General features: G+C 44.7%; 1 protein-coding gene and 1 long non-coding RNA gene across 2 annotated transcripts; one reads left to right on the plus strand and one right to left on the minus strand.

Annotated features, from left to right (window-relative positions):
* Nucleotides 1–7019: 7019 nt before the first annotated feature.
* ADIPOQ (adiponectin, C1Q and collagen domain containing) lies at nucleotides 7020–23178 on the minus strand. Its single transcript, XM_050964153.1, has 3 exons — nucleotides 23103–23178; nucleotides 13749–13964; nucleotides 7020–9152 (listed from the first exon to the last, which is right to left on the minus strand). The coding sequence occupies exons 1-3, from the start codon at nucleotides 23167–23169 to the stop codon at nucleotides 8620–8622; spliced, it is 816 nt and encodes a 271-aa protein (XP_050820110.1). The 5' UTR covers nucleotides 23170–23178; the 3' UTR covers nucleotides 7020–8619.
* Nucleotides 13051–23941, plus strand: LOC127056401 (uncharacterized). Its single transcript, XR_007775801.1, has 3 exons — nucleotides 13051–13158; nucleotides 22627–22723; nucleotides 23637–23941. It is a non-coding gene; the product is annotated as an uncharacterized LOC127056401 (long non-coding RNA).
* Nucleotides 23942–24645: the final 704 nt, after the last annotated feature.

A 24645-nucleotide genomic window follows, 5' to 3' on the forward strand; every position in this document is an offset into this window, starting at 1 on the left:
TAATATACCTCGCAGTGAGGAGTAGAGGGGGCCCTTCTCAAGCTGGCTGCATTAAACATCATCAGATCTAGCATCAGATTGATTGTTACTAAATCCATCATTGACATTTCCCTGTTTAAATCTCATGGCCCTTAGGGGATTCTTTCTTAGGGAGGCCATTCATGATGGATTTCGATTCATTGTTAGCTTAGGACAAACAGTCTGGAAATAAATATTTCCACTAGTTGTTCTCATTATCTTATGAGAAGGCTATCAAGCAGGTAACCAGAGGTCTCTGTGTGCGGCAGGGCAGAGAGACAGAGCCAATTTTTTTTGCATATGCCACACAAAAGTGCTTAGTGGAAACGAGTGAAGCATTGGAAATATTTTCTAATCATAGGCAGGGGCGGCTCCAGGCACCAGTATGCCAAGCGTGTGCCTGGGGCGGCAAGCCACGGGGGGCGCTCTGCCGGTTGCCGCGAGGGTGGCAGGCAGGTTGCCTTCGGCGGCATGCATGCGGAGGGTCTGCTGGTCCCGCGGCTTCGGCGGACCTCTCGCAGGCTGCCGCCGAATTCGCAGGACTGGGGACCTCCCTCAGGCAAGCCACCGAAGGCAGCCTACCTGCCATGCTTGAGGCGGCAAAATGCCTAGAACCACCCCTGATCATAGGACAACATATCATAGAGTTGCTAAAGGTTGTCTCATTTGAGAAGAAGAAGAAATACATTGTAAGGTGCACAGAGACTACAATGGTGCATGAGATATAAAAACCTGGATGTAAGGTATGGTTGGATTAGATAGGGTGGGTGGGCAGATGGATAGTAAATCTCCTTCGGATTTGATGAGAAGAATCCTGTCTTACAGGAAGCAAAGAGCAACTTCCCATGAACTTAGCTTAATATTCCTCTTAATGGTTCATTGAAAAGGAGTCACCCTTTCAATTCACCTGATAGAGCTGTTGTCTTGGGCCCATGACGCTCTTGATCAGAGTTTCTACTTCCTACAGCTGCTGGTACAGAAGAGGCGGGTCTCTGTTGTCCAGTCTGCTGCAGGACCATTCTTTCTCCTAGGAGACATGTCTCACTGTCATTTGTTAGTGCAAGAAAATGATGAATTATTAATTTATGACACTGTACATCCTAAGAAGTAGGGCAATAGACGCATTTCTAGATATTCAGGTTATAGAAGACATATTGGCTGCAGCTGTGACAACCCACATTTTAGAAGAGTTAAATGCTTGTAAATTGGACCCCAAACAAATGGCTGCTTGTACATTTGATGGAGCTGAAAACTTCTCTGGAAGACATGGTGGAGTACAAGCTTTTCTCAATGAAAAGTGTAACCCTAATCTCTCCTCTACACATTGCAGAGACCATCTTAATTTCAGTACCTGGAAAGATAATAGAGCAAATAATTAAACAATCAATTTGCAAACAACAAAAAGATAATAAGGTGATAAGTAACAGTCACCATGGATTTGTGAAGAACAAATTGTGTCAAATCAAACTAATAGCTTTCTTGGACAGGGTAACAAGCCTTGTGGCTGGGGGGCAGGAGCAGTAGACGTGGTATATCTTGACTTTAATAAGGCTTTTGATGCTGTCTCGCATAATCTCATAAACAAACTAGAGAAATACAACTTAGATAGAGCTATAGTGTTCTCCTACAGGTTTTTGTATATTGCTGTTCCTAACATCTGATTTGTGTCCATTTATCCTTTTCCTTAGAGACTGTCCAGTTTGGCCGATGTACATAGCAGAGAGGCATTGCTGGCATATGATGGCGTATATTACATTGGTGGATGAACGAACCGGTGATGGTGTGGCTGATCTGGTTAGGTCCTGTGATGGTGTTGCTGGTGTAGATATGTGGGCGGAGTTGGCATCGAGGTTTGTTGCATGGATTGATTCCTGAGCTAGAGTTACTGTGGTGCGGTGTGCAGTTACTGGTGAGAATATGTTTCAGGTTGGCAGATTGTCGGTGGGTGAGGACTGGCCTGCCACCCAGGGCCTGGGAAAGTGCGGGATCATTGTCCAGGATGGGTTGTAGATCCCTGATGATGTGTTGGAGGGGTTTTCGCTGGGGACTGTATGTGATGGCCAGTGAAGTCCTCTTGGTTTCTTTCTTGGGGTTGTCTTGCAGTAGGAGGCTTCTGGGTACACATCTGGCTCTGTTGATCTGTTTCCTTATTTCCTCGTGCGGGTATTGTAGTTTTGAGAATGCTTGGTGGAGATTTTGTAGGTGTTGGTCTCTGTCTGAGGGGTTAGAGCAGATGCGGTTGTACCTCAGTGCTTGGATGTAGACAATAGATCATGTGATGCGCCCAGGATGGAAGCTGGAGGCATGAAGGTAGGCATAGCGGTTGGTAGGTTTTCGGTATAGGGTGGTGTTAATGTGACCATCACTTATTTGCACCGTGGTGTCTAGAAAGTGGACCTCCCGTGTAGATTGGTCCAGGCTGAGGTTGATGGTGGGGTGGAAGCTGTTGAAATCGTGGTGGAATTTTTCCAGAGTCTCCTTCCCATGGGTCCAGATGATGAAGATGTCATCAATGTAGCGTAGGTAGAGAAGGGGCGTGAGTGGACGAGAGCTGAGGAAGCGTTGTTCCAGGTCAGTCATAAAAATATTGGCATATTGTGGGGCCATGCGGGTGTCCATAGTGGTGCCACTGATCTGGAGATATATATTGTCATCAAATTTGAAATAGTTGTGTGTGAGGATAAAGGCACAGAGCTCAGCAGCCAGTTGAGCTGTGGCATCATCAGGGATACTGTTCCTGACAGCTTGTATTCCATCTGTGTGTGGGATGTTTGTGTAGAGAGCCTCTACATCCATAGTGGCTAGGATGGTGTTTTCTGGAAGGTCACCAATGCATTGTAGTTTCCTCAGGAAATCAGTGGTGTCACGGAGATAGCTGGGAGTGCTGGTGGCATAGGGTCTGAGTAGAGAGTCCACATATCCAGACAGTCCTTCAGTGAGAGTGCCAATGCCTGAGATGATGGGGCGTCCAGGATTTCCGGGTTTGTGGATCTTGGGTAGTAGATAGAATAACCCTGGTCGGGGCTCTAAGGGTATGTTGATTTGTTCCAGTGTTAGTGTAGGGAGTGTCCTGAGTAGATGGTGCAGTTTCTTAGTGTATTCCTCAGTGGGATCTGAGGGAAGTGGCCTGTAGAATTTGGTATTGGAGAGTTGTCTGGCGGCCTCCTTTTGGTAGTCAGACCTGTTCATGATGACAACAGCACCTCCTTTATCAGCCTCTTTGATGATAATGTCAGGGTGGTTTCTGAGGCTGTGGATGGCATTGCGTTCTGCACGACTTAGATTATGAGGCAAGCGATGTTGTTTTTCCACAATTTCTGCCTGTGCACGTCGGCGGAAGCATTCAATGTATAGGTCCAGACTGTCATTTCGACCCTCAGGAAGAGTCCATGTGGCGTTCTTCTTCTTGTGCTGTTGGTGGGAGGGTACCTGTGTATCAGTGCGCTGTTCAGTGTTGTCCTGAAAGTATTCTTTGAGTCGGAGACGGCGAAAGTAGGCTTCCAGATCGCTGCAGAACTGTATCATGTTAGTGGAGGTGGCAGGGCAGAAAAAGAGTCCCCGAGATAGGAAGTGTGAGTGTATAGTTGGAGAGGAGATCAATGATTAAAGGTCTAGAAAACATGACCTGTGAAGAAAGATTGAAAATATTGGGTTTGTTTAGTCTGGAGAAGATGAAAACTGTTATCATGTACCCCTTCAGTCTTAAGTACATAAAAGCTTGTTACAAGGAGGAGGGAAAAAAATTGTTTCCATTAACCTCTGAGGATAGGACAAGAGGTGTCATCAGATGCTACCGCTGTGGTGCTCTGCTCTGTTCAATGTTGATATCAATTGGCTGCATGCGTGTTCCCCCTGTGTGCTGCCCCGGCTCTGCACAGATACCTGACACAGCAGACCCTGAGAGAACCCCCAATGACCACAGGATTTAGTAAGGTACGAAGGCACGTCGGGCCAGGTTTATTGTTGAAGAGAAACACAGTCTCCAGCTTTCCCGGGCATAGATGTCCGAAGTACTGCTGAGGTGCTGCTAGCTAGTACAGCTGTGCTCCCTGACAATGGACTCAGCTCAGTCAGTGGCAGGACTTTCCACTGCTCCCTAGGCTGGACAAAGTCATCCACTGCAGGGTGCATTCTTATACAGAGGTAGAAACAAGTTACACATTGCTCCTGATATATTGAGGTGCAACCTCTCTATGTAGTAAGGTGCTGCCTCCAGGGACAGCTCTAGGCACCAGCAAAGGAAGAACCTGCTTGGGGCAGCCCATTTGCAGGGGCAGCAGGGATCCAGCATGGGAGCTGAGAACCAACAGGGGGCTTTGGGAGCTGTAGTGCCTTGGTTACCTCCCTGCCTATAAAGCCAGCCCTGGAGCAGGGAAAGAACTACATTTCCCAGCATTCCCTTGGCCACTACCAACTGGAAAGAAAGGAGAGGGACCTCATGCTGCAGTGTGCTGTGAGTGGAGAGTTGCACTGTGAAGGGTAGGAATACCATATTTTAACATTCAAAAAACAGGACACTCCATTGGGAGGGAGGGTAGTCCCAGCCTGCCACCATCCACTCCCTCCAACTGCCTCCCACAGAAACCCCAACCCATCCAACCCCCCCCTGCTCCTTGTCCCCTGATCACCCCCTCCTGGGACCCCTGCCAATAACTGCCCCCCAGAACCCCACCCCCTATCTAAGCACCGCTGGTCCTTGTCCCCTGATTGCCTCCTCCCGGGACCCCTGCCCCAACTGCCCCTTGGGACTCCACCCCCTATCTAAGCACTACTGGTGGGGGACAAAAGGGGGAAGGCCAGCGCTGGGACAGCAGGGGTGTGTGGGGGGGAGCCCAGGGCTGGGACAGGGGGAAGCCAACATTTCTTTGCTTGGTGCGGCAAAAAACCTAGAGCCAGCCCTGGCCGCCTCTCACCTTGTACATGTTGGTTCGAACAAAACAACTCTATCCATCATATTGCCCTTTTGGCCCTGTCATTGGGTTGAGTCAGCTTGTTCCTTGTTATCTGTGTGGAGTATACAAGTATGCAAATGTTCTGATATCTGGTGTCCAGTACCTTTTAGGTATGTCTCTTTTTGCAGTATCAGCCCTTTCCTTGCCAGTTTCTGTGAGCAGGGCCGGCCTCTGGCTCACAGCTTAACTTTGCTTTATGTTAGCAAAGTCTTGACCATTACTTTACTTCAGGCCTTAGGCCTCATACCGGGCCTCTAATAAGGGTTTATGTTTCAGGGCCTCATCTTACTATAAGAGGCAATGGGCTTAAATTGAAGCAGGGGTGGTTTATGTTGGACATTAGGAAAAAGTTCCTAACTATGAGGTTGTTAAGCATGGGAATAAATTGCCTAGGGAGATTGTGGAATCTTCATCATTAAAGGTTTTTAAGAGCAGGTTAGAAAATCACCTGTCAGGGATGGTCTAAATAATATTTAGTCCTGACTTGAGTGCAGAGGACTGGACTGGACGACCTCTCAAGGTCCCTTCCAGTCCTATGATTCTACGATCTACTCAACTAGCACTAGTATGAGCTGCAGAATCTTCAAAAGACATTAAAAAAGCCATAAATTTAATGTCTTCATTATATTATACTCCTTTTTTCAAAAAGAGTCCAAAGAAACTGAACGTCTTGGAAAAAATAGAAGATGCTCTGGGACTGAAGTTCAAATTAGTCCAACATGGGAATACCCATTGGCTTTCTCATGAGCGATCCTTGGCTGATGTCTTAAAGTTACTGCAACCATTATTGCTGGCTTTGAAAAGTATCTACCCAGATGGGATGAATCTAGGTAGTGAGGCTGGTTGACTACTTTTGCTTCTATGTTTGGAGAAGACAATCACCATTCTGTCTCATGTAAGTCTACTGTTGAAACCACTTGGGTCATTAAACAATGCCATCCAGGCATCTGCTACAGTAGTAGTAGATCTTTGTCGAGCAATAAAAGATATACTTGGATCAATCAGAGAGATATCCATTGAAAACATACTGGAAAAAGCAAGGACTTCACTCCTTGAAGTTGACTAATGAAGGAATTTATATTGATTCCTTAAATAAAGAGGACAAGAAGTGTTTGTTAAACCAACACTCACAAAACTACAACCGTGACTTCTGGATGTATCTTTTTCAAACGCCTGTCTTATAAAGCGTCGACAGTTGAGTGGAGGGAGGTACTACCAGCAATGGGGCTGCCACGTGATTAGGGCAGAATAGAGAATTTAAGCATAGAGTGGAATGTCGTAAGAAGAATGAATTAAAATTTGACGTCAGCTTCTTTTTTGTCATTACTAGTGGCTTGACCTGATCTTTGTGCTATGTTTCCTGTGATGCAAGAAGGAGGAATTCTTCTCTTGCTACTTCCAGTCACAACAGCTACAGCTGAACATTCTTTTTCATCAAAATATATTTTTGTGTTCTGAAAGAAGTCACCTTCTGCCTGATCATGTGAATGAACTAATGAACATGTCAACTGAAGGACTGGAAGTATTGCATTGCATTTGGAAGTACTGCATTGCATTAACAGAGTTGTGCAAAATTACAACCAAAAAAACCAAGAAGAATATAGGTGTAGTATTTCATAAAAGGCTTGAGTAGCCAACTTTAATTTGTGTGATGATTTAAAAATATCAGTTAAATCTAATAAAATGGTCATGAAACATTTTTCTGTTTTTACTATTGTGCCATAAAGCCCACCTTTGCCCTCATGGTCTCATTTCTTGGCCCTCATCGCCCTCCTGTAAATTCGAACCTCCCCACCCTCCATTTCAATTCCTGGGGAAAACAAGTGTGCATCAAAAAAAGACTGAGTACCTTCTTTATGTTATTTTTAAACAGCTTAAGAATCTTTCAGTTTTCCTCCTAGATTTTTTCTAATGGTTCAGCATCTGGCTTTTGGGCTGCCCATTTGTGTTAGGAAAAAAATGTCCTTTGTCAACCTCTCCCCAAATAATAACACGATGACAACAACAACAATAAAAAAGCCACAGGGAGATCTTAGTGAGAGAGCCAAATATTTTTATTTATAATATATTAATTCATTGGAGTGCAGAAAATACTGCTATGAAAACAATTTTTAGTGGAAGCAGTGATACTATTTTACATTTAGAGTAATGTGTCAGTTTAGGAACCAACCAAAACAACCAACCTATCAAAGCAAAACTAGATTCTTCATCTCTAAATCTATCAGAGAAGCTGATTTTCTTTTAGATAAAATCAAACAAGAAACTATGAGAGAGATCAGCTCATGGTAGGAATGTTACTAAGATCACCAATCCTAATAATCATAGCAACATAGAACTAGTCTTGCAGATAAGTGGGCCGATTCCTCTGCTGGCATGAATCAGTGTTGCTCTATTGATGTCAATGGAGCTATGCTCATTTACACCAGATGAGGATCTCTCCCACAGGTGTTCTAATCATTAATGGATGTATATTTATAGGATGGAAAGGTGATTGCTAAACTGAAGGCACTACTGGCTTTTTCATAGAGAAGAAGGCACAGAAGATTCTAGGTGAATTAACAATTCATTCCTGACCTCCAGCTGAAATTAAAGCTATGATACTGTCAAACCAAACACACATTACAGCATGAGTGCTGAACTGCTACATCTTTAAATACAGTGCAGATCCAGTGTTTTAATTAGAGATGTGTTTTCATTTAAATATCTTCCCAGCTGCCTGTTGGTGCCTCCCATTCTCCAAATATCTGGTACTGTATGTTGTTTGCAGGGGGATGCCATGATTTTAGAACAGTCACAGAAATATGGTCTCTAAAGAAGTGAAGCTTCTGGAACAATCTAATATTCAGGATGGTAGTAGCTATGAGTTGTTTTCATGGTTATTTATGTAGCCCGATGGGTGTATGTAATGCTTTCCAGATAAATAAAAAAAGACACACCACCTGCCCACAGAGCTTGCAATCTAAATTAGACATAACATTACTAGGAAAAACACTAAACAATGGGAGGAGTTAAAAGGCCCGAGTAAACTGCAGGATTACAATGGCAATGGGATGTGTTTATTGGAGCTGAGTGGAAAGCAGGAACAAGTTTCATATAATTTTCATGAAATACTTTCTTCCTTATTTTGATAAAAAATTGAAATTTTGACTGAAAAGTTCAACATTTTGAAAAATTTCAGCCAGCTCTAAATTGTGAATTTTGTCATTGACATTCAAAATTTGTCAAAACTGTGAATTTCAAAAATATTTCAAGGAGCTGTATTATTTATGATTATATTTATTATTTGAATTATCATAGCACTTAGGAGCCTCTGTCATGGAACAGGAGCCCAGTGGACTAGACGCTATGTTATCTCTGTCTATTTCTTTAGTGAATGTATTGATATTTGGGCTCAGAGTTTGGAAAGAGGGCAGAAGTGGTGATGTGGGGTGAAATTATAGCCCCACTGAAGTCAATGGAAAAACTCCCATTGATTTCAATGGGGCCAGGATTTCATTCATGGTCATTATAATACCTAGTCTAAAGCCCTACAAAACACTGTTTGCTAGTAATCACAGTGTGGAAATAGTGCTTAGGAAAACCTAGAGTGTTCGCAAATCAATTCCTTGGCTAATCCTTCCTTTCCTCCCTCATGTACTGGACTCACACTTTAATGAAGATCCAAGTCTGGATAAAGGAGGAAACCTGTGAAAGTAGAATCATTGATATTATCAGCATAGACACCATTGTTTTCTTTTTCTTCTTCTCCATACACTTGAAGCCAAACTTCTTCTCCGGCACTCAGGTGAAGCAAAACAGACCCAGAAGCTTGGTCGACATTGTTTTTCTGGAACTGATCATAGGTGAATAGCACTGCCTTGTCCTTCTTGTACAGACTGACTTTCACATCTGTTAAATACACAGTGAGGTGGTATGTGAAATAGTACAGGCCTGGGATGCTGCAGCGGAACTTCCCCGTGGTTTCATCGTAGTGATTTTGTTCGTTGTAGAAGATTTTTGTGAATCTGATGGGAATGTTGGGGACAGGGGCTCTGCTGGTGAGCCCAACACTGAAAGCCGATCGGTAAACATAAGCACCTTCTCCCTTCTCCCCTTTCATCCCTGGGATTCCTGGAAATCCTCTTGGGCCTTCAGTGCCAGGAGCTCCTACCTCTCCAGTATCCCCTTTGGGGCCTGGCTCACCTATAAGAGAAAATTATTTTGATTAGAATGACCATATTGGGAATTTCCAACAATAAACCAAATCAGATTCATGTCAGCATATGTGCTGATATAATAGTTCTATAGTAGGAGATGATAAAATCCCTGTTTGAGAACAGTGGGAGAGGTTGAGTGGTGGCCAGTTGGGCAATTTTTAATAGGCTTACTAATGCCTATTGAAAACAGGCCCATGAGATTTTAAATCCTTATTCAAAAGGCTTCCAAAAAAAAAACAACCCCTCCAGCATGGAGCTCAATTTATCTCAGACAAACAAAGGGTTGACTCAACCCTGCCGGAATTCACACCCATACTTCAATGGAGTGTAGCTATTTCAAATCTGATGCTTAGCTTCATTGAGTCGTCTCCTCTGGTTGCAGTGGATACTGCTGCAGTGGTCGGTTGGTGTTCTTTGGGACTATTATTTGCACCCTCCATGGACATATATGGCACACTTTTAGTCCCATCATAAAATCCACTTTGAAGTTTTTGCTGTTACAATTTTTTATGTTTAATTATTTTACTGGTTTTCATAAAGAAACAGACAATGAAAAGGACAAAAAGGGAATGACTTACAGCTAGTGTATGTTTCCAAATACCGCATGCGTCATGGGATCGCCAATAGAATGATGGAATTACACAGTTTTACAAGCTATCAAAGCTGCAAGACCTGACCAGACAATTCTGCATAGACATAACGTGTTAGGTGGGGGTAACAGTAATAAAACAGGAGAAGCCAAGCATAAATAAGGAGAGGGAAGGAGGGGACCGGACAAGGGCAGGGCACACAGGAGAGGAGGGGTTAGGCGGAATGAAGATCTGCCATATTTTGAGCCATCACAACATTTTTATCCAAAAAGGTGGGGGGATCTACATTTTTTTCAAAACAATATAATTGCTCTCTACGGCCATAAGCTATTCTTTCTTTGGCTGCTAACTCAGACAGATTCAAACACCACTGCTTTATGTTGGGCATAAGACTATTCTTCCATTTTTGTAAAATCATGCACTTGATGATCACTGCTGCCCTCAAAACTCAATGACTTTATGGCACAGTTAAACCCAGCTTAGCAGATAAATAACCTAGGATATCATTTTCAGCTGAAGCTGAGCATTATTTTAACTCTTGTGGCTGCCTCTTTCCACAGCTGCCTGACTGTTGGACAATCCCATTGTATATGCATCAGAGTTCCTTTTTCTTTATTACAGCACCCACAAACATCAGAGGATACGGCCTTTCGCAACCTGTGTTTTGTTGCAGCAAGGGCCACCTGTAATCCACCGAAGCATTTTTAATTTTTTTGTAATATGCTCTGCCATTGGGGTTCTTTTAAGGGCAGTGATAAATCCCCTTCCCACACTTTCTCAAAGAGCTTCAGACTAATCAAGTTCCTCTTCATTAACAAAGTATGCATAATGGACATGGTCCTGGGGAGTTTTTGGAGTAGTTTTAAGGTTCTCAGTACTTCTGGGCCTCGGGCAGTCTTAGGTCATCTGGACCAAATTGATACGTTAGCAAATGTCTGAACTGAAAGTACTGCCACTCCGCTGAGATCAGCAGATTATAACTTTGTTTTAGTGTAAGAAAAGGGACAAAGCCCTCATAACTAACTAATTTGGAAATCCATACGATACCCAGCTAGTACTTCCAAATTGTAGGTTTGTTCCCAATTTGCATGTCTCGGTTGTCCCAAATAAGTGCTTTTGAATGATGGTAAATTGGAACCTCTCAGCTAGGATAGCCCTGACCCTTTATGCAGCCATCACTGTAGGCACCTTTTTTTTTCCATTGGACAAAAAGAGGAGACCTGTTGGGGAATTAGATGCATTAATATCTGCTCAGTTTCCACCCATGAGAGCAGGGGCGACTCTAGGTATTTTTCTGCCCCAAGCACGGCAGGCAGGCTGCCTTTGGTGGCTTGCCTGCGGGAGGTCCCTGGTCCTGCAGATTCGGTGGCATGCCTGCGGGAGGTCCGCCGAAGCCACAGGAGCAGCAGACCCTCCGCAGGCAAGTCACCAAAGGCAGCCTGCCTGCCGCCCTCGTGGAGACTGGCAGAACGCCCCCGTGGCTTGCCGCCCCAGGCATGCGCTTGGTGTGCTGGTGCCTGGAGCCGCCCCTGTCAGTTTCCACCCATGTGAGTATAAGGATGTTGGCATGCTGAACCATTTTGGCATCTGTGACATGATAAGAACATCAGAGTGCCCATACTCGGTCAGTCCAATGGTTCATTTAGCTCAGTATCCTGTCTTCTGACGAATGGCCCATGCCAGGTATTTCAGAGGAAAGTAACAGAACTGGGGAATTTATTGAGTGATCCATTCCCTATCAGCCAATCCCAGCTTCTGGAAGTCAGAGGTTCCGGGACATCCGGAGCATAGGGTTGTGTCTCTCACCCTCCAGGCTAATAGCCATTGATGGACCTATCCTCCATGAAGTTATATAATTCTTTTTTGAACCTAGTTATACTTCTGGCCTTCACAACATCCCCATGGCAATGTGTTCCACAGGTTGACTGTACATTATGTAATGAAACACTTCCTTTTGTTTTAAACCTGCTGCTTATTAATTTCATTGAGTGACCCCTGGTTTGTGTATTACGTGAATGGGCAAATAACACTTCCTTATTTACTTTCTGTACACTGTTCATGATTTTATAGATCTCTATTATATCCCCCCTCAGTCATCTCTTTTTGAAGCTGAACAGTCTTTTAAATCTCTCCTTATATGGAAGCTGTTCCATATTCCTAATTTTTTTTTTGCCTTTCTCTGTACTTTTTCTTATTCTCACATATCTTTTTTGAGATACAGTGACCAGAACTGCACACAATATTCAAGGTGTGGGCATCCCATGGATTTATAAGGTGGCATTATGATATTTTCTGTCTCATTATCTATCGCTTTCCTAATGGTTCCTAACATTCTGTTAGCTTTTTTGACTGCTGCTGCACATTGAGCAAATTTTTCAGAGAACTATCCTTGATGATTCCAAGATCTCTTTCTCACGTGGTAACAGCTAATTTAGACTCCATCATTTTGTATTGATAATTGGGATGATGTTTTCCACTGTGCATTACTTTGCATTTAATCAACACTGAATTTCATCTGCCATTTTCTTCCCCATTTTCTATGATAAAAGCATAATATTAATTTTGTAGGTCTGGAGGATCAAAGCTTGTTGGCTTTAAGGAATTTGAGGTGGTAGTCATGGTCTCTGATCAGAGCCTTACAGGAAGGTTCTAATAATGCTATTACATTTTCTAAAATAAGTTGGACAGATATATATAGATAAGCCAGAGGGCTATATACAGATATGCCGCTTAGGGTATGTTGTCTGCAATTAGACACCTGTGGCTGGCCCATGCCAGCTGACTCAGGCTTGCAGGGCTTGGGCTGTGGAGCTGTTTCATTGCATTGTAGTCTTCTGGGCTCTAGGAGCCTCCCACATTGCAGGGTCCTAGAGCCCAAACAGTATAGACATACCCTTTAACGATAGAGGAGTTTAGGCAGGATATACATTTTAATTGTGTGAACCCTTCCCCACAGTCTGAGGGATGGATGATGGCCCCTATTTGTATCACTAACTATTTGGAAGAGTACAGAATCTAAAATTATTTTCACTAATTTGTTAATATTTCTTGGTACTTTTATACCTAGGTACTCATGTGCATCAATTTGCCTATGGAAATTCCATTGAGAGAAAGCCCCATTAGCTGCCAACCAGGAGATTTCCAGTAGTTCTGATTTTTCCCAGTTTATTTTGTAAGCAGATATTGATCTGAAGTTTTGAATTAGTGATAGCTGTTAGAAATGTTAATGCACGTGCATGGTAATTGAAATAATTGTCATTTTTTCATTTTATTTCTAGAATCCTCAAAAGCATAAACTGCAGTTTTTCATGGAAAAAAACAAAGTTAACCAAAAAGTTAACCAATGATAACCTCAACATCTTCTCAGCTGTTTGGGAAGAGACCTTCTAAGCCAAATTTTAGGTGAGAACTACATTTTATAAATGACATAAAATAGTTGCTGAAAATGGAAATGCTGGCAATGTTTATAGCTGTTGCTGCTGAATAACATACAGTGACTTCAAATACAAACAAATATTGGCAAATTTGACTAGCTTTCTCTGTATTGCAAAATAACTACACACTGCATTGAAATAAAAACAACAATCAGATCCTTAAACATTCATTTACCATTCTGATACCAAAAGGAGCAGATAATTACATAGACACAGAATCAGTGGTTTGTTTATAGGGAAGAAGCCAGGGAAATTCTTTCCTCTAAACTGTTACCTGGCTCCTAACATTTCAGAACTTTCCAGCCAAAGGACATTGTCCCCTCTTCTATATACACATTCTGTGCATTATGCTCTCATTTGTTAAATATGGGATGACACATTATTTACCTCCAAATAGCTCTAAGAACTTTAGGCCTGATTCAAAGCCCATGGAAGTCAGTGGAAATTTTCCAATGACCTCCATGAACTTTGAATCCTGTCCCTACTGAGGCTTCCTTCCCGCAGAAGTCAGGTCATGTTTGATTGAAATGATATAGAATATTAAAGCCTCACACAGACCTGGCTCTCCATTCTCTCCCTTTTGCCCGTCTTTCCCATCCTTTCCATCTCTGCCTGGGACGCCGTTGTGGCCTGGGTATCCTGGTGCTCCTCCCATCCAATTTGCACAAGGCTCTTTAGGTGGCTGTGGTTCTTCATCTGCTGTTTCAGTATGATACAGTTTCACCAGTAGCAGCAAGCAAAGAAGGAGGTTTGGCACCAGTTTCATTGTGAACTCTGAAATGGACAATGACTCTATTAGCATTTTAGTCCAAGGAACCTGAATGCCGAAGTGGCGATGGTCATTGAGCCAACAGAGACAGAGGACAACAATTGAATGCATAAATTCTTCCCTGGGGAAACTCCATTCCACTCGAGATTGACACGTTAATAGGGTATAATTCTATTCATTTAAATGCCTCTTCTCAACTCAAGAGTTGGGCACCCTCAGCTCCCATTGAAATCCCAGGATCAGGCCCTCAGAAGCAAATGTACCCACCAATGCCTGGTTGAGTATCTTGATTAAGTGCTGGAATGATGCTGGCTATGGTCCCTGCTCCTAATCTGGGCCACCCCCACTCCCATGCACTGCTACACACGGAGCCCCCTGCATAGTTGGGTTCTGCACTAAACAGAAGATGACCTTGCATGGCCATTCCCAAGCCCTTTCCTGCTTTATGCTGCAGAACTCTTTTCCTGCTAGGGGGCTCTTTGCACCCTGAGATGGAGTGGGGGAAGAGATGTGAGCAGGATTTGTCCCTCAATGCATGACCTCTCTAAGCTCCAGGTCAACTCAAAAGCTTGTCTTTTTTGCCAACAGGAGTTGGTGCAATAGAAGATATTACGTCACCCAGTTAGTCCCTCTAATATCGCAGGACTAACACAGCTACAACAACACTGCAAACATTTTGTTAACATCAGGGGAAATTTCACTTGTCTTCTGTCACTTACCAAGTGGCAATAACTTTTATATATTTTCCCACACTCTTTATGGTATCTTCAGTGTTTTAAAGCAATGACTAATCAGAAACAGTCCTAATTCTGACCCTCTTATCCTATTCTAAATTAGACGAAGGAGTTTTTCTGGTGCAAAACTACTGTGAAATCCAAAACCAAACCCTCCGGGACAGATTCTGACTTTACTACTGGTGTAAATCCAGACTAATGCCATTGAAATCAACAGAGTCTCCAGTAACTCCAATGACATTAATGGAGTTTTTTTGGATTAACACCAGTGTAGCTGAGGTCAGAATCTTGACCTTAGATTTTTATGTTAAATATGGTGATGCCATGCCATCAAGTGTGTAGCTTCTTTTGCAATGTTCCAGTCAACTAGATGATGACACAATCCAACTTTCTGCTTGGTTGAGTGAACAGCTGATGCAAAATACAGTCTGGCAGAACTCATAACAAAATCTCATATGCCACCATGCAATATATTGTTACAGATACAGTACACTAACCTTGGAGCATCTACTGTCAGCAATCTACATTCAGATTTCCAGGCCCTATAGGTGATCCTATCAGATTTTAATGCTTTTTTTGTTTTCCATTGAGATCTGTCAATGTGGAAATGGAATCTGATGCACTAAATATCTGGGAGTTGTATTACCAGACTTTTGCTCTTTCAAACTGGTTGCTTTTATATTAGAAGCAAACAGTATGACTTCTCAGATTAGCTCCTGGGGTAGTATTTAAGATCAGGTTTACAGAATAAAAATCCTAAATTCACTATTTGAGGGTCAAATTCATCTCTATGCAGTGCGACATTGGATTATACAATGAAACAAAAAGTAATCCCTGATCTGATGATCACGAGGCATGACAGATAATAAATTTTAATAAAGGGATGGTGTTGTGCGGCCACGTGGTTAAATCAATACGGTTGCACTCAGCCACTGGGCTGCGTAGTCAGTAGGACTCCCCTTAACTGCAGGGGAGTGTGGCACAATTTCCAGAGTCAATAGGGCTTCCCTTGTCTGCAGGAAAGCATGGCCCAAAGGCCGGAGTCAGTAGGACTCCCCTTAACTGTAAGGGAGTGTGGCCCAATGGCCAGAGTAAATACAACCACCCTTGACTATAGGGTAGTATGGTCTAGTGGGCACAGTCAATATAATCACCCTTGGAGGCAGGTTACGGTGACCTAATGGCCAGAGTCAATACAACCACCCTCGGAGGCAGGGTAGGGTGGCCTAGTGGCTGGTGCCTGGGAGCCATCACCACGGAGGTGGCAGCCCCAGTAGCAGGGCTCAGGCCCAGCCGAGCCCAACAGGCCCCGACCCAGGGCCCTAACAGCATTGGAGTGGTCCACCACTGAGTCAGTGGGGAATCCCACTGAAACACACTAACCTCATGAGAGTGGGAGGTATCACTCCCTTAACCTCCCTGGGTCACTTCCTACTGGCTTTCCTGCAGCAGTGGTCCATAGGGTGTCAGGGTCTCCAGGCTCCTCGGCACTGGATGCTCCCTGGGGTTCTGATAGCGGCAGGTCTTTGGCTCTTTGGCTCCCACAGGTAATGGCTGTAACGGCTCCTGGACAAGAGCCCCTACCAAGTGTCCTTCCTCCTCGGAAGAGCACCCAGACTGAGCGATGCTGCTCGCTTTTATACTGCAGCAGCAATTGGAGCATGCTCAGCAGGGTCTAGGGTGCATGGCTTTGGCTGCTGAGAGTGCTGCTTTAACCCCTTCTGCTCCAATGTGAGCCAGTCCACGCTGTCACACACTCTCCCCCTGAAGAGGGCACCTGTCTGGTGTCCTTCCTTGTCCTCTTCCCTATCCCACCTCAAAAATAAATCTGTGTTGGCGTGTGCCTTACCCGGTCGATGGAAGACCTGGAAATTATATGGCTGTAGGGAGAGGTACCAACGCATGATCTTTCATGCTATTAAGCCAGCAAAGGGATGCGTGGTCAGTAATTAGTTGGAAAGAGTTCCCCAGTAAGTAATAACGCAGGGTGTCCACTACCCACTTCACGGCTAGCGCCTCTTTCTCGATGGTCAAATATTGAGTCTCGCTGGGTTACAGTTTCTGGCTTAGATATCGGACCAGGTGTTCTTCCCCATTGACTTGCTGGGAGAGGACTGCCCTGACCCCGTTTGTGAGGCATCTGTCTGTAGGATGAATGACCTCATAAAGTCTGGGTGGGTTAAAACTAGCCCCTGAGCTAGCCATTCCTTCAGCATCTGGAAGGCCACCTCGTATATCTCGGACCACCGGACTTTCTGTGGTTGCAAGTTCTTTGTCAGGTCCGAGAGAGGGGCTGCCAGTATTCTGAAATTGGGTACAGATCAGCAGTGGTACCCCGCCAGTCCTAGGAACTGCCTCACTTGCTTCTTTGTCATGGGTGCAAGCCAGTCTTTTAGGGCTTGAACCTTATCCACTAGGGGGCCTCAGCTTGCCCCACCCACTATGTACCCTAGATAGGTCACCTCCTGTTGACCAAGGTGATATTTTGCTGGGTTTGCCATGAGCCTGGACTCTTTTAGGGCTCCTAGTACATTGGTGACATGCTGGAGATGGTCCTCCCAGTTGGCGCTATATATCACAATGTCATCAATATACGCCGCAGCGTACTGGTTGTGGGGCTGCAGGATGGAGTTCATAAGACACTGGAAGATGGCAGTGGCACTGTGCAGTCCAAAAGGCATTCTCACAAAGTGAAATAGGTCAAATGGAGTAGGGAAAGCTGTCTTCACCCTCAAGTTTGACATAAGGGGTATTTGCAAATACCCTTTTGTCAAATCAGGCCTGGACAAGAACACAGTTCCTCCTTGCCTCTTCAAGAGTTCCTCCATCTGGGGCATGCATCAAAGCAGGAGATGGTGTTGACTTTCCTAAAGTCGATACAACAGTGGGTGGTCCCATCCGACTTTGGGACTAGGACAATCAGGCTACGCCATTCACTCCTTGATTCTTCCACTACCCACAGCTCCAGCATGCTGTCTAGTTCCCTCCTGATGGCCTCCCACATCTTCCTCGGGAGGGGTCGTTGGGCGTCACAGACCTTTTGGCCTGGTATAGTGGCTATATGCTGGTGTATGACTTCCGTCCGCCAAGGGCAAGCTGATAAGACTTCTGGAAAGGCCTGCAAGACACGCTGCAGCTGTCCCCACTGCTCAGGGCTCAGCTCGGCACTCGTTATGGCCGGCCCAGACTCTAGGGTTCTGTCGACCAGCGGTCCCAGTTTGGGCTCAGGAGGGAAAGAAGTAATGGTCTTCCCTGGCCTTCCATGCCTTCAGCAGGTTAACATGGTATATGCGTGTTTCTTTCCCTCTCTCCAGTAGCCAGATCTCATAAGTCCACTGGTCCCACCCGTCAGGTTACCTCATAGGGTCCCTGCCACTTGGCCATCAGTTTGGAGTCTGTGGAGAGTAATAAGAGCAGGACGTTATCTCCTGGCTCAAACTTTCAGAGTCTGCCCTCCCTTGTTGTAGTGCTGTTCTTGTATGTGCTGAGCCTGTAACAGATTCTTCTGGGCAAAAGCTCCCAGAGTATGGAGCCATTCCTGCAGCTGCAACACGTAGTGGATCACCCCTGTGACTCGGGTCATTTGCTCTTCCCACTCCTCCCAAACGAGGTCAAGGATGGCCTGAGGTTGCTGCCCGTAGAGGAGTTCAAAGGGGAGAAGCCGGTTGATGCCTAGCGTACCTCCCATACAGAGAACAGCAGGGCTGGAAGTAATGTGTTCCAGTGTCGGGGGTCCTCTTCCAGAAACTTACACAACATCAGTTTCAGCGTCTGACTGAAATGCTCTACCAGCCCATCCGTCTGAGCATGGTACCTTGACAACTTGAGAGCCCGGATGTTGAGTAAGTGGCAGAGTTCAGCCATCAGACAGGACATCAGATTGGCACTTTGATCAATCAGGATTTCCTGTGGTATCCCCACCCTGGTGAAGACTTTAACTAGCTCGGTGGCAATCATAGGTGCCTTGGCCATTCACAATGGGATGGCTTAGTCCATTATCACCAGGTTGTAGCAGTTCCCCGCCGCACTCCTTTCCAGCAGCCCCACCAGGTTGAGACTAATACATTCAAAGGGAACCCCTTCACAGGTAATGGGATGAGAGGTGCTTTGGGTACCCTCTTTGGTCCGGCATGCTGACACTCTGGGCAAGAGGCACAGAAATCCTTTACCTTCTGGTGGATGCCTGGCCAGAAAAGTCATTGGTCCACCCTTTGGAGGGTCTTCTCTCTCCCCAGGAGCCCTGCCCATGGCACCGCATGGGCCAAGTGAAGGAGGTCACGCCGCAGCCTGTGTGGAACCAGCAGCTGTCAGAGGTCTTCCTATGCCTAAGGGTCTTTGACCACCCAGTACAGACGGTCCTGCCGGATCTCAAAGTGTGGCTCTTGTGGGTGGCGGGTACAGGCCCCAACTTCAGGGCCTGGGGTTGTTGCTTGTTCCCAGGTGTGGCTTAGGGCTGGGTCTTCCTTTTGCTCCCAGAAAAAGTCCCTGTTGGTCTCCAGTTTCCTCGGGGCCTCCTCTGTGGAAGTCTCTGCTTAGGGCGGTGGTCCATCTCAGGCTGGGGAGGTGTCAGAAGGGCCCTCCCCCGGGTCAGGATCCACCGAGTGGCCAAGTAGCCCTCCCCACGGGGTCGCTGCCTGCTCCCTGCCCGGGTTTCAGTGCCTGTAGCCCCTTAGGAGCTCCTTGAACCAAAGTCAGTCATGCCCAAGGATCACAGGACATGTTAGTCTGGGGAGTGACTGCAACCTGGAGGACTGCGTCATGCGGGATGATCTCCAATTTAACCCTAGCCGCGAGATAGAGCCGTATGTCCCCATGGATACATTGTAACTGTATCTCCTTCCCTGTAGGCTCAGAGTTAGGTACCACCCCATCATGGACGAGGGTCTGGCTGCATCCAGTGTCCACCAGGGCCAGTGTCGGGCCCCATTTACCCTCATGGGGACTACAAGTTTCTCTGAGCCCTTCCTTCGGGCCTGGGGGCTGACCCCCCATACTTAGCCATAACTGCAATCCACATATGGGCAATCTTGGTGAAAGTGTCCCTCTTGCCTGCACTCATAGCACTGGTCCCAGCCTCCCCCAAGGGTGCACCTGTCTTCGGTGGGGGTACTCCCTCCGATGGGTCTCCTTCCTTCTAGGCTGGTCCTTGGCCTGCTAGTCGCCTTTCTTGGGGGCCCATGCTAGTAGCTGAGGTTCAGGATAGGCGCTGTGCTCTCCCCAGTTCATTGCGATGAGGGATCCCTCCAGCTGAACCATCCTTCATCTTCAGGGTAGCTGGCTTGTGGCCCCGGGATATCTGCCACCAGGTAGTCCTCCATTAACTCGACGGTGTCAACGAGGGTTGCTGGCCTATGCCGCTGGACCACTTCCTTCCCTCCACTGGGGAGGATCTGGGTGAATTGCTCTAGCATCATTTTTTTGGTGACTTGTGCCCCTGACTTCCCTTGTCTCCCTTTTATACTGCAGCAGCAGTTGGAGCATGCCCAGCAGGGTCGAGGAGGCATGGCTTTGGCTGCTGAGAGCACTGATTTAACCCCTTCTGCTCCAGTGCGGGGCCAGTCCACCCCATCACAGATGGTCATTACAATAAATCATCTCATTTTCTCCTTGCTAAAAATAAAAGTTGCTTCCACATTTCAGGATAGATTTTCTTATGAAATGTAAATGTCGTATTTTGAATGACATGTTATCGGCTATGATACAAATATGTTTACGTGGTTTAAAGGGGAAAAAATAAAAGAAACCATGGATAGTGCAGTTGTAGGAACTGGGATGTTTAAACAAACATTCAGAGTTCTATACTGAAGGCCTGTAAGGACCAAACAAGACTTGCAAGCTCTAAAGCTTTTTTACTCAAGGCCAGATCCTGCCATGCTGTAGTAGCAGAAGTAGTACAGTAATAGTATTTTGCTCTGCCAGCAATCCCATTGATTTTTATGGGCCTCTTCAAGGAGTAAGGCACTATATAACATGAGCTAGCTCTCAGTGGCTAGACAGGTCTACGGGAATTAAAAACAATTAAACATTTGTTAGAAGTGTCTTTGTCCCTCTCTCAGAGAAGTCTGCTGTTCCACTGGAACAAGGGACGCAGCAATGGTTTCTGAGCAGGTGCGGACAAGTGAAACTGATGCCTGTAAATGCCAAAAAAATATTATCTTCAGGGTGAAGGCATCTCTGAGAATGTTTGGCAAATGGTGGGGTACATATCTGGGCATGGTCTAGCAACACTTCTTCGCTGTACCCAGGGGACTGAGATAAGCAAAGGAGTGCTGGTATGCTTGCTATTTCAGGAATACATATTCAGGATCCGGCTAGGCTCAGAACACATGCATCTTCAGCATGCCAACTAAGTACTCTGTCCAACCTATCAGTAACGGCTTTGCTGACACTTGTCTTGCACAGCTTTATTGTTAAATATGATATAATTCAATACAGCAAGGTTTTAAAAAATTAAATATTTTAAGCAGTATGTTTTGATGATCTTATTGGGGCCATATTCTGGTATCACACAAGCCTCATGTGTCTGAAATTTCTGTGTGATATTAACAAGCTGGTCATAGTATACAACCCTTGGGCCAGTTCCTCAGTGGGGGCAATTTGACTTCAATGGAGCAACACTCACTTATACCCGCTGAGGGTCTGGATCCTTTTGTTGAAACTACACCAAAATGGTACTCTGAGATAAATGAAATCAAATGACTTTCAAGGATCCTTCTGATTATAGTGAGGGGACAGGAAATCAGTTGCAAGTCCTATAATTTAACAGCAAAACACCACCAACCGCAGAACCCAGGGAACGGTATCTATTTTCCTTGTCAGAAAGGCAAATCACAGTGCAGATGACATCCCTGTTGAGTCACATAGAAGCGTAGAAGGATGAGTATATAAAAATAAAATGGAAAGATTAGAGCATTAAGTATGCATTTGGCAGCCAGCATGCAGAGTCAATTGTAGTTAAAACTATTTTTGCTGGCTACATTTTTATGGTTTTCGCCTCTCTGATATGAAAAGCAACATTATGCCACAATGTGTTAGTGAAGATTCATGGCAACTGGATACAAAGCTATTCTATGCTTGACTCTAGTCCCAAATCCTTTGTACATTACTTCTCAAAGATGCCAATTTGTTGGCCGTAAATATGTTGCTAAAGGGCAAGGTTGGCACAAGAACAAATGGATATAACCTGTGCATGAATAGATTTCGGCTGGAAATTAGAAGCAGCTTTCTACGAATCACTGGTTCTGTAAATTGGAGTTGTGGGAGCACACAACCTAACGAGTTTGAAAATGGAGCTTGATACATTTATGAATGGGGTTATATGATGAGGTTGCCTGCAATAGCATGGATTGGATTTGATGACCTAGGATGTTCCTTCCTTCCAGGTGTCCTATGTTTCTATGTCCTATGCTGCACAAAAGAAACATTTCTAGGGTGTGTTGCACATTTGCAAACAGTTATGAAGAAGAACAGAACTCTGAATTAGGTATAAAACATTTACACTGTCTGCATTTCCATTCCTCTTTGATCCTAGCATGTATCAGCATAATATAAAACCATACAGAGATATATGAAATATATTGGGGGTTCAGTTTGAAAGGCTGAGCTGATAAATATTGGTAACTAATGGATGAGTTAATTTTAGTGGGTCTCAGTTAATTTAGTAGCTATCAAGAGAATTTAAATTAAAATACATTTTACAAAGTGCATTTGTTTATCTGCATTGGTCTGGATAACATTAATAGAAACAATGCCATTATTCCGTGGTTAAATAATTATTTTTGAACCCTGCTAAAACTGTATCAAAAAGCCTTGTTGCATATTGCACAATGCCTAGAAATAATGTCATGTTATATTATCAAACTCAAACATTTTCTTTCAGAGGAGTCTGGCCAATGATGTGGGTATTATTATTATTTATTTGAATTAAATGCAGACAGACTGAATATACAAGACAAACTACATTTGCAGTGACTGCCCCAATGACCTTACAACCCAAAGCTGTACTATGTAAATCATTACATTTCTGTATGGTAAGTAAGTATGTGAACTACTCATAGTTTACAGATCACTGGAGCAAAATCAAGCTTTTCATGATTCTTCTAAGAAAAAGGAGTGAAATCTAAATGTAGTAATTACCCTAAATGCTCCATTGTTTTCTCTGTTGCTCCAGATTTGCTTAGAATTAGTTTTTTGGTTGCTAACTCAATGCAGTGCTTTTGAAAGCAAAGATCACTCACTGCCTAAAAGAGATGTGTTATTTTGGTTTTAAAATGATCACTTGGTTTACCAACAATAACAATACCTAACCTTAATGGCAATAAATGGAGTTTCCTTAAAACATAAAAATCTGTATGAATGATTCAGTCCAGAAGAAATAAAACCCAGAACCTTAATAAAAATGGGTCTTACCAGCAGCTTTAGAGTCCTGGATGGTTCGCTGCAGTCCGTTTAGAAATGCAGTCGAGAGAATAGTCATGCCACCACATCATTATCTCCAGGGGGCATGTGGAACTGTCAGTTAAGATGCTCTCCTTTCTATTTGCTATTGAGCATGCTGATTTAATGTGTGGTATTTCTCATCAGTTTTCCTCTCTGCAGCTCAATTTTGGGCCACTTTTCTAAATAGTAATCACAAAGTGATATGCTTTATTAAAAAAAATCAGCTGATGTTTAGAATTTTCAAGCCAACTGCAATTTATACTGATTAATTCACTGTTTGGTAGAAAAGTCTATATTTTAAGTTTTCATCTGTCAAAGGCTTGGCTTTTATAATCTACTATCAACATCTGCAGCATAATGTCAAGTAGGAAGAATTGTTAGTAGTCCAGGGAGAAAATATGTTCACAGATTCTGATTAATACATCCTGAATGGGAATTCTATGTTTCCAATAGTATTACTTAATGAATGGCTGTGTGACATTTGTTTCTTTTGCTTTTTAACAGAAAAGGCATTCAAATCTTCTGGAATACATACACTGTGATGTCAAATTTATTATTTGTACCCCCCCCCCCACCAACGAGGGAATGGACTGATGAAGAGAGCAGTGTGGGTTGCTAAGAGAATTTGACAACAAAAAGACCCTGAGCTATATGGCAACCCAACCCATCATCAGTCACCAGAGTAATTACAGTGCAGCTGCTTATGGGTCAACATGTCAGAAACTTGCTACCAGCCTTGGAGGTACAAATAAGTCTTTGTCCTATGTGGCCTTTCTTAAAGGATGAGAAGTTAAGAGATCTCAAGCCTAAGAGATCTTAGGCTTTCTTCTATCATCATCAGAATGCAGCCAAAAACTTCCTTAAATGTAAATTAGGAGACTGATAAAAATGAATGAGGACAAATATTATACATGTGCTGTTGGAATTGGATGTAGCTGAACAGCAAGGTCCAGGACCTCAAAGGTGCCTGTAGCAGGGTGGTCCCCCGCTCCTGCCCTCAAGGGCTTAACACAGCCCAGGAGAGGGCTGTGGCTGGGTCAAGAAGCCTGGGTTGATTAGGAAAAGTAGGCTTAGCTGTGGCCATGTCCCAGTCAGGCCCAGCTGGCCCCTATAAGAGGCTGTGAGCCAGAAGCCCAGACAGTCTCTCCCTGGCTGTAGAGGGAGATGGGCCTGGCTGCAGGGAGTTAGACGCAGGGTACCTGAGTGGAGCAGGGCTGGGGAAAGGCAGAGGAGCTGGGGAATTCCAGCCTGGAAAGCCCCAGGCTGTGGCCTAGCATTGGGCTAATAGGTACTAGGGGTTGCAGAGGGCAGCCCAGGGGTAGGCAAGGCAGCAGGTCCAAACCCAACCTAGCCAGTGATGAGTAGGTTGATACTGCAGTCTGCCCCAGGGTGTGGGGGCTAGACAATGACTAGCAGTAGCCTTATACTGAGGTGAGGTGGGGATAGTGTGTGGGGGTTCCCTGGGGGGGGGAGACCCTAAGACTGAAATGTTACTGCCAGGGGGCAGTGCCCC

Source organism: Gopherus flavomarginatus, chromosome 8 (genome assembly GCF_025201925.1).
Source record: "Gopherus flavomarginatus isolate rGopFla2 chromosome 8, rGopFla2.mat.asm, whole genome shotgun sequence".
NCBI classification, from domain to species: domain Eukaryota; kingdom Metazoa; phylum Chordata; order Testudines; family Testudinidae; genus Gopherus; species Gopherus flavomarginatus.

Bases quoted from the DNA above. Each gene is read 5' to 3' on its own strand.
- ADIPOQ (XM_050964153.1), bottom strand. From the start codon at position 23,169: ATGACTATTCTCTCGACTGCATTTCTAAACGGACTGCAGCGAACCATC. The intron at 13,965-23,102 runs GTAAGACCCATT...TGTCCATTTCAG, and splicing joins CCAGGACTCTAAAGCTGCTG to AGTTCACAATGAAACTGGTG. The intron at 9,153-13,748 runs GTCTGTGTGAGG...TTTCTCTTATAG, and splicing joins GGGAGAGAATGGAGAGCCAG to GTGAGCCAGGCCCCAAAGGG.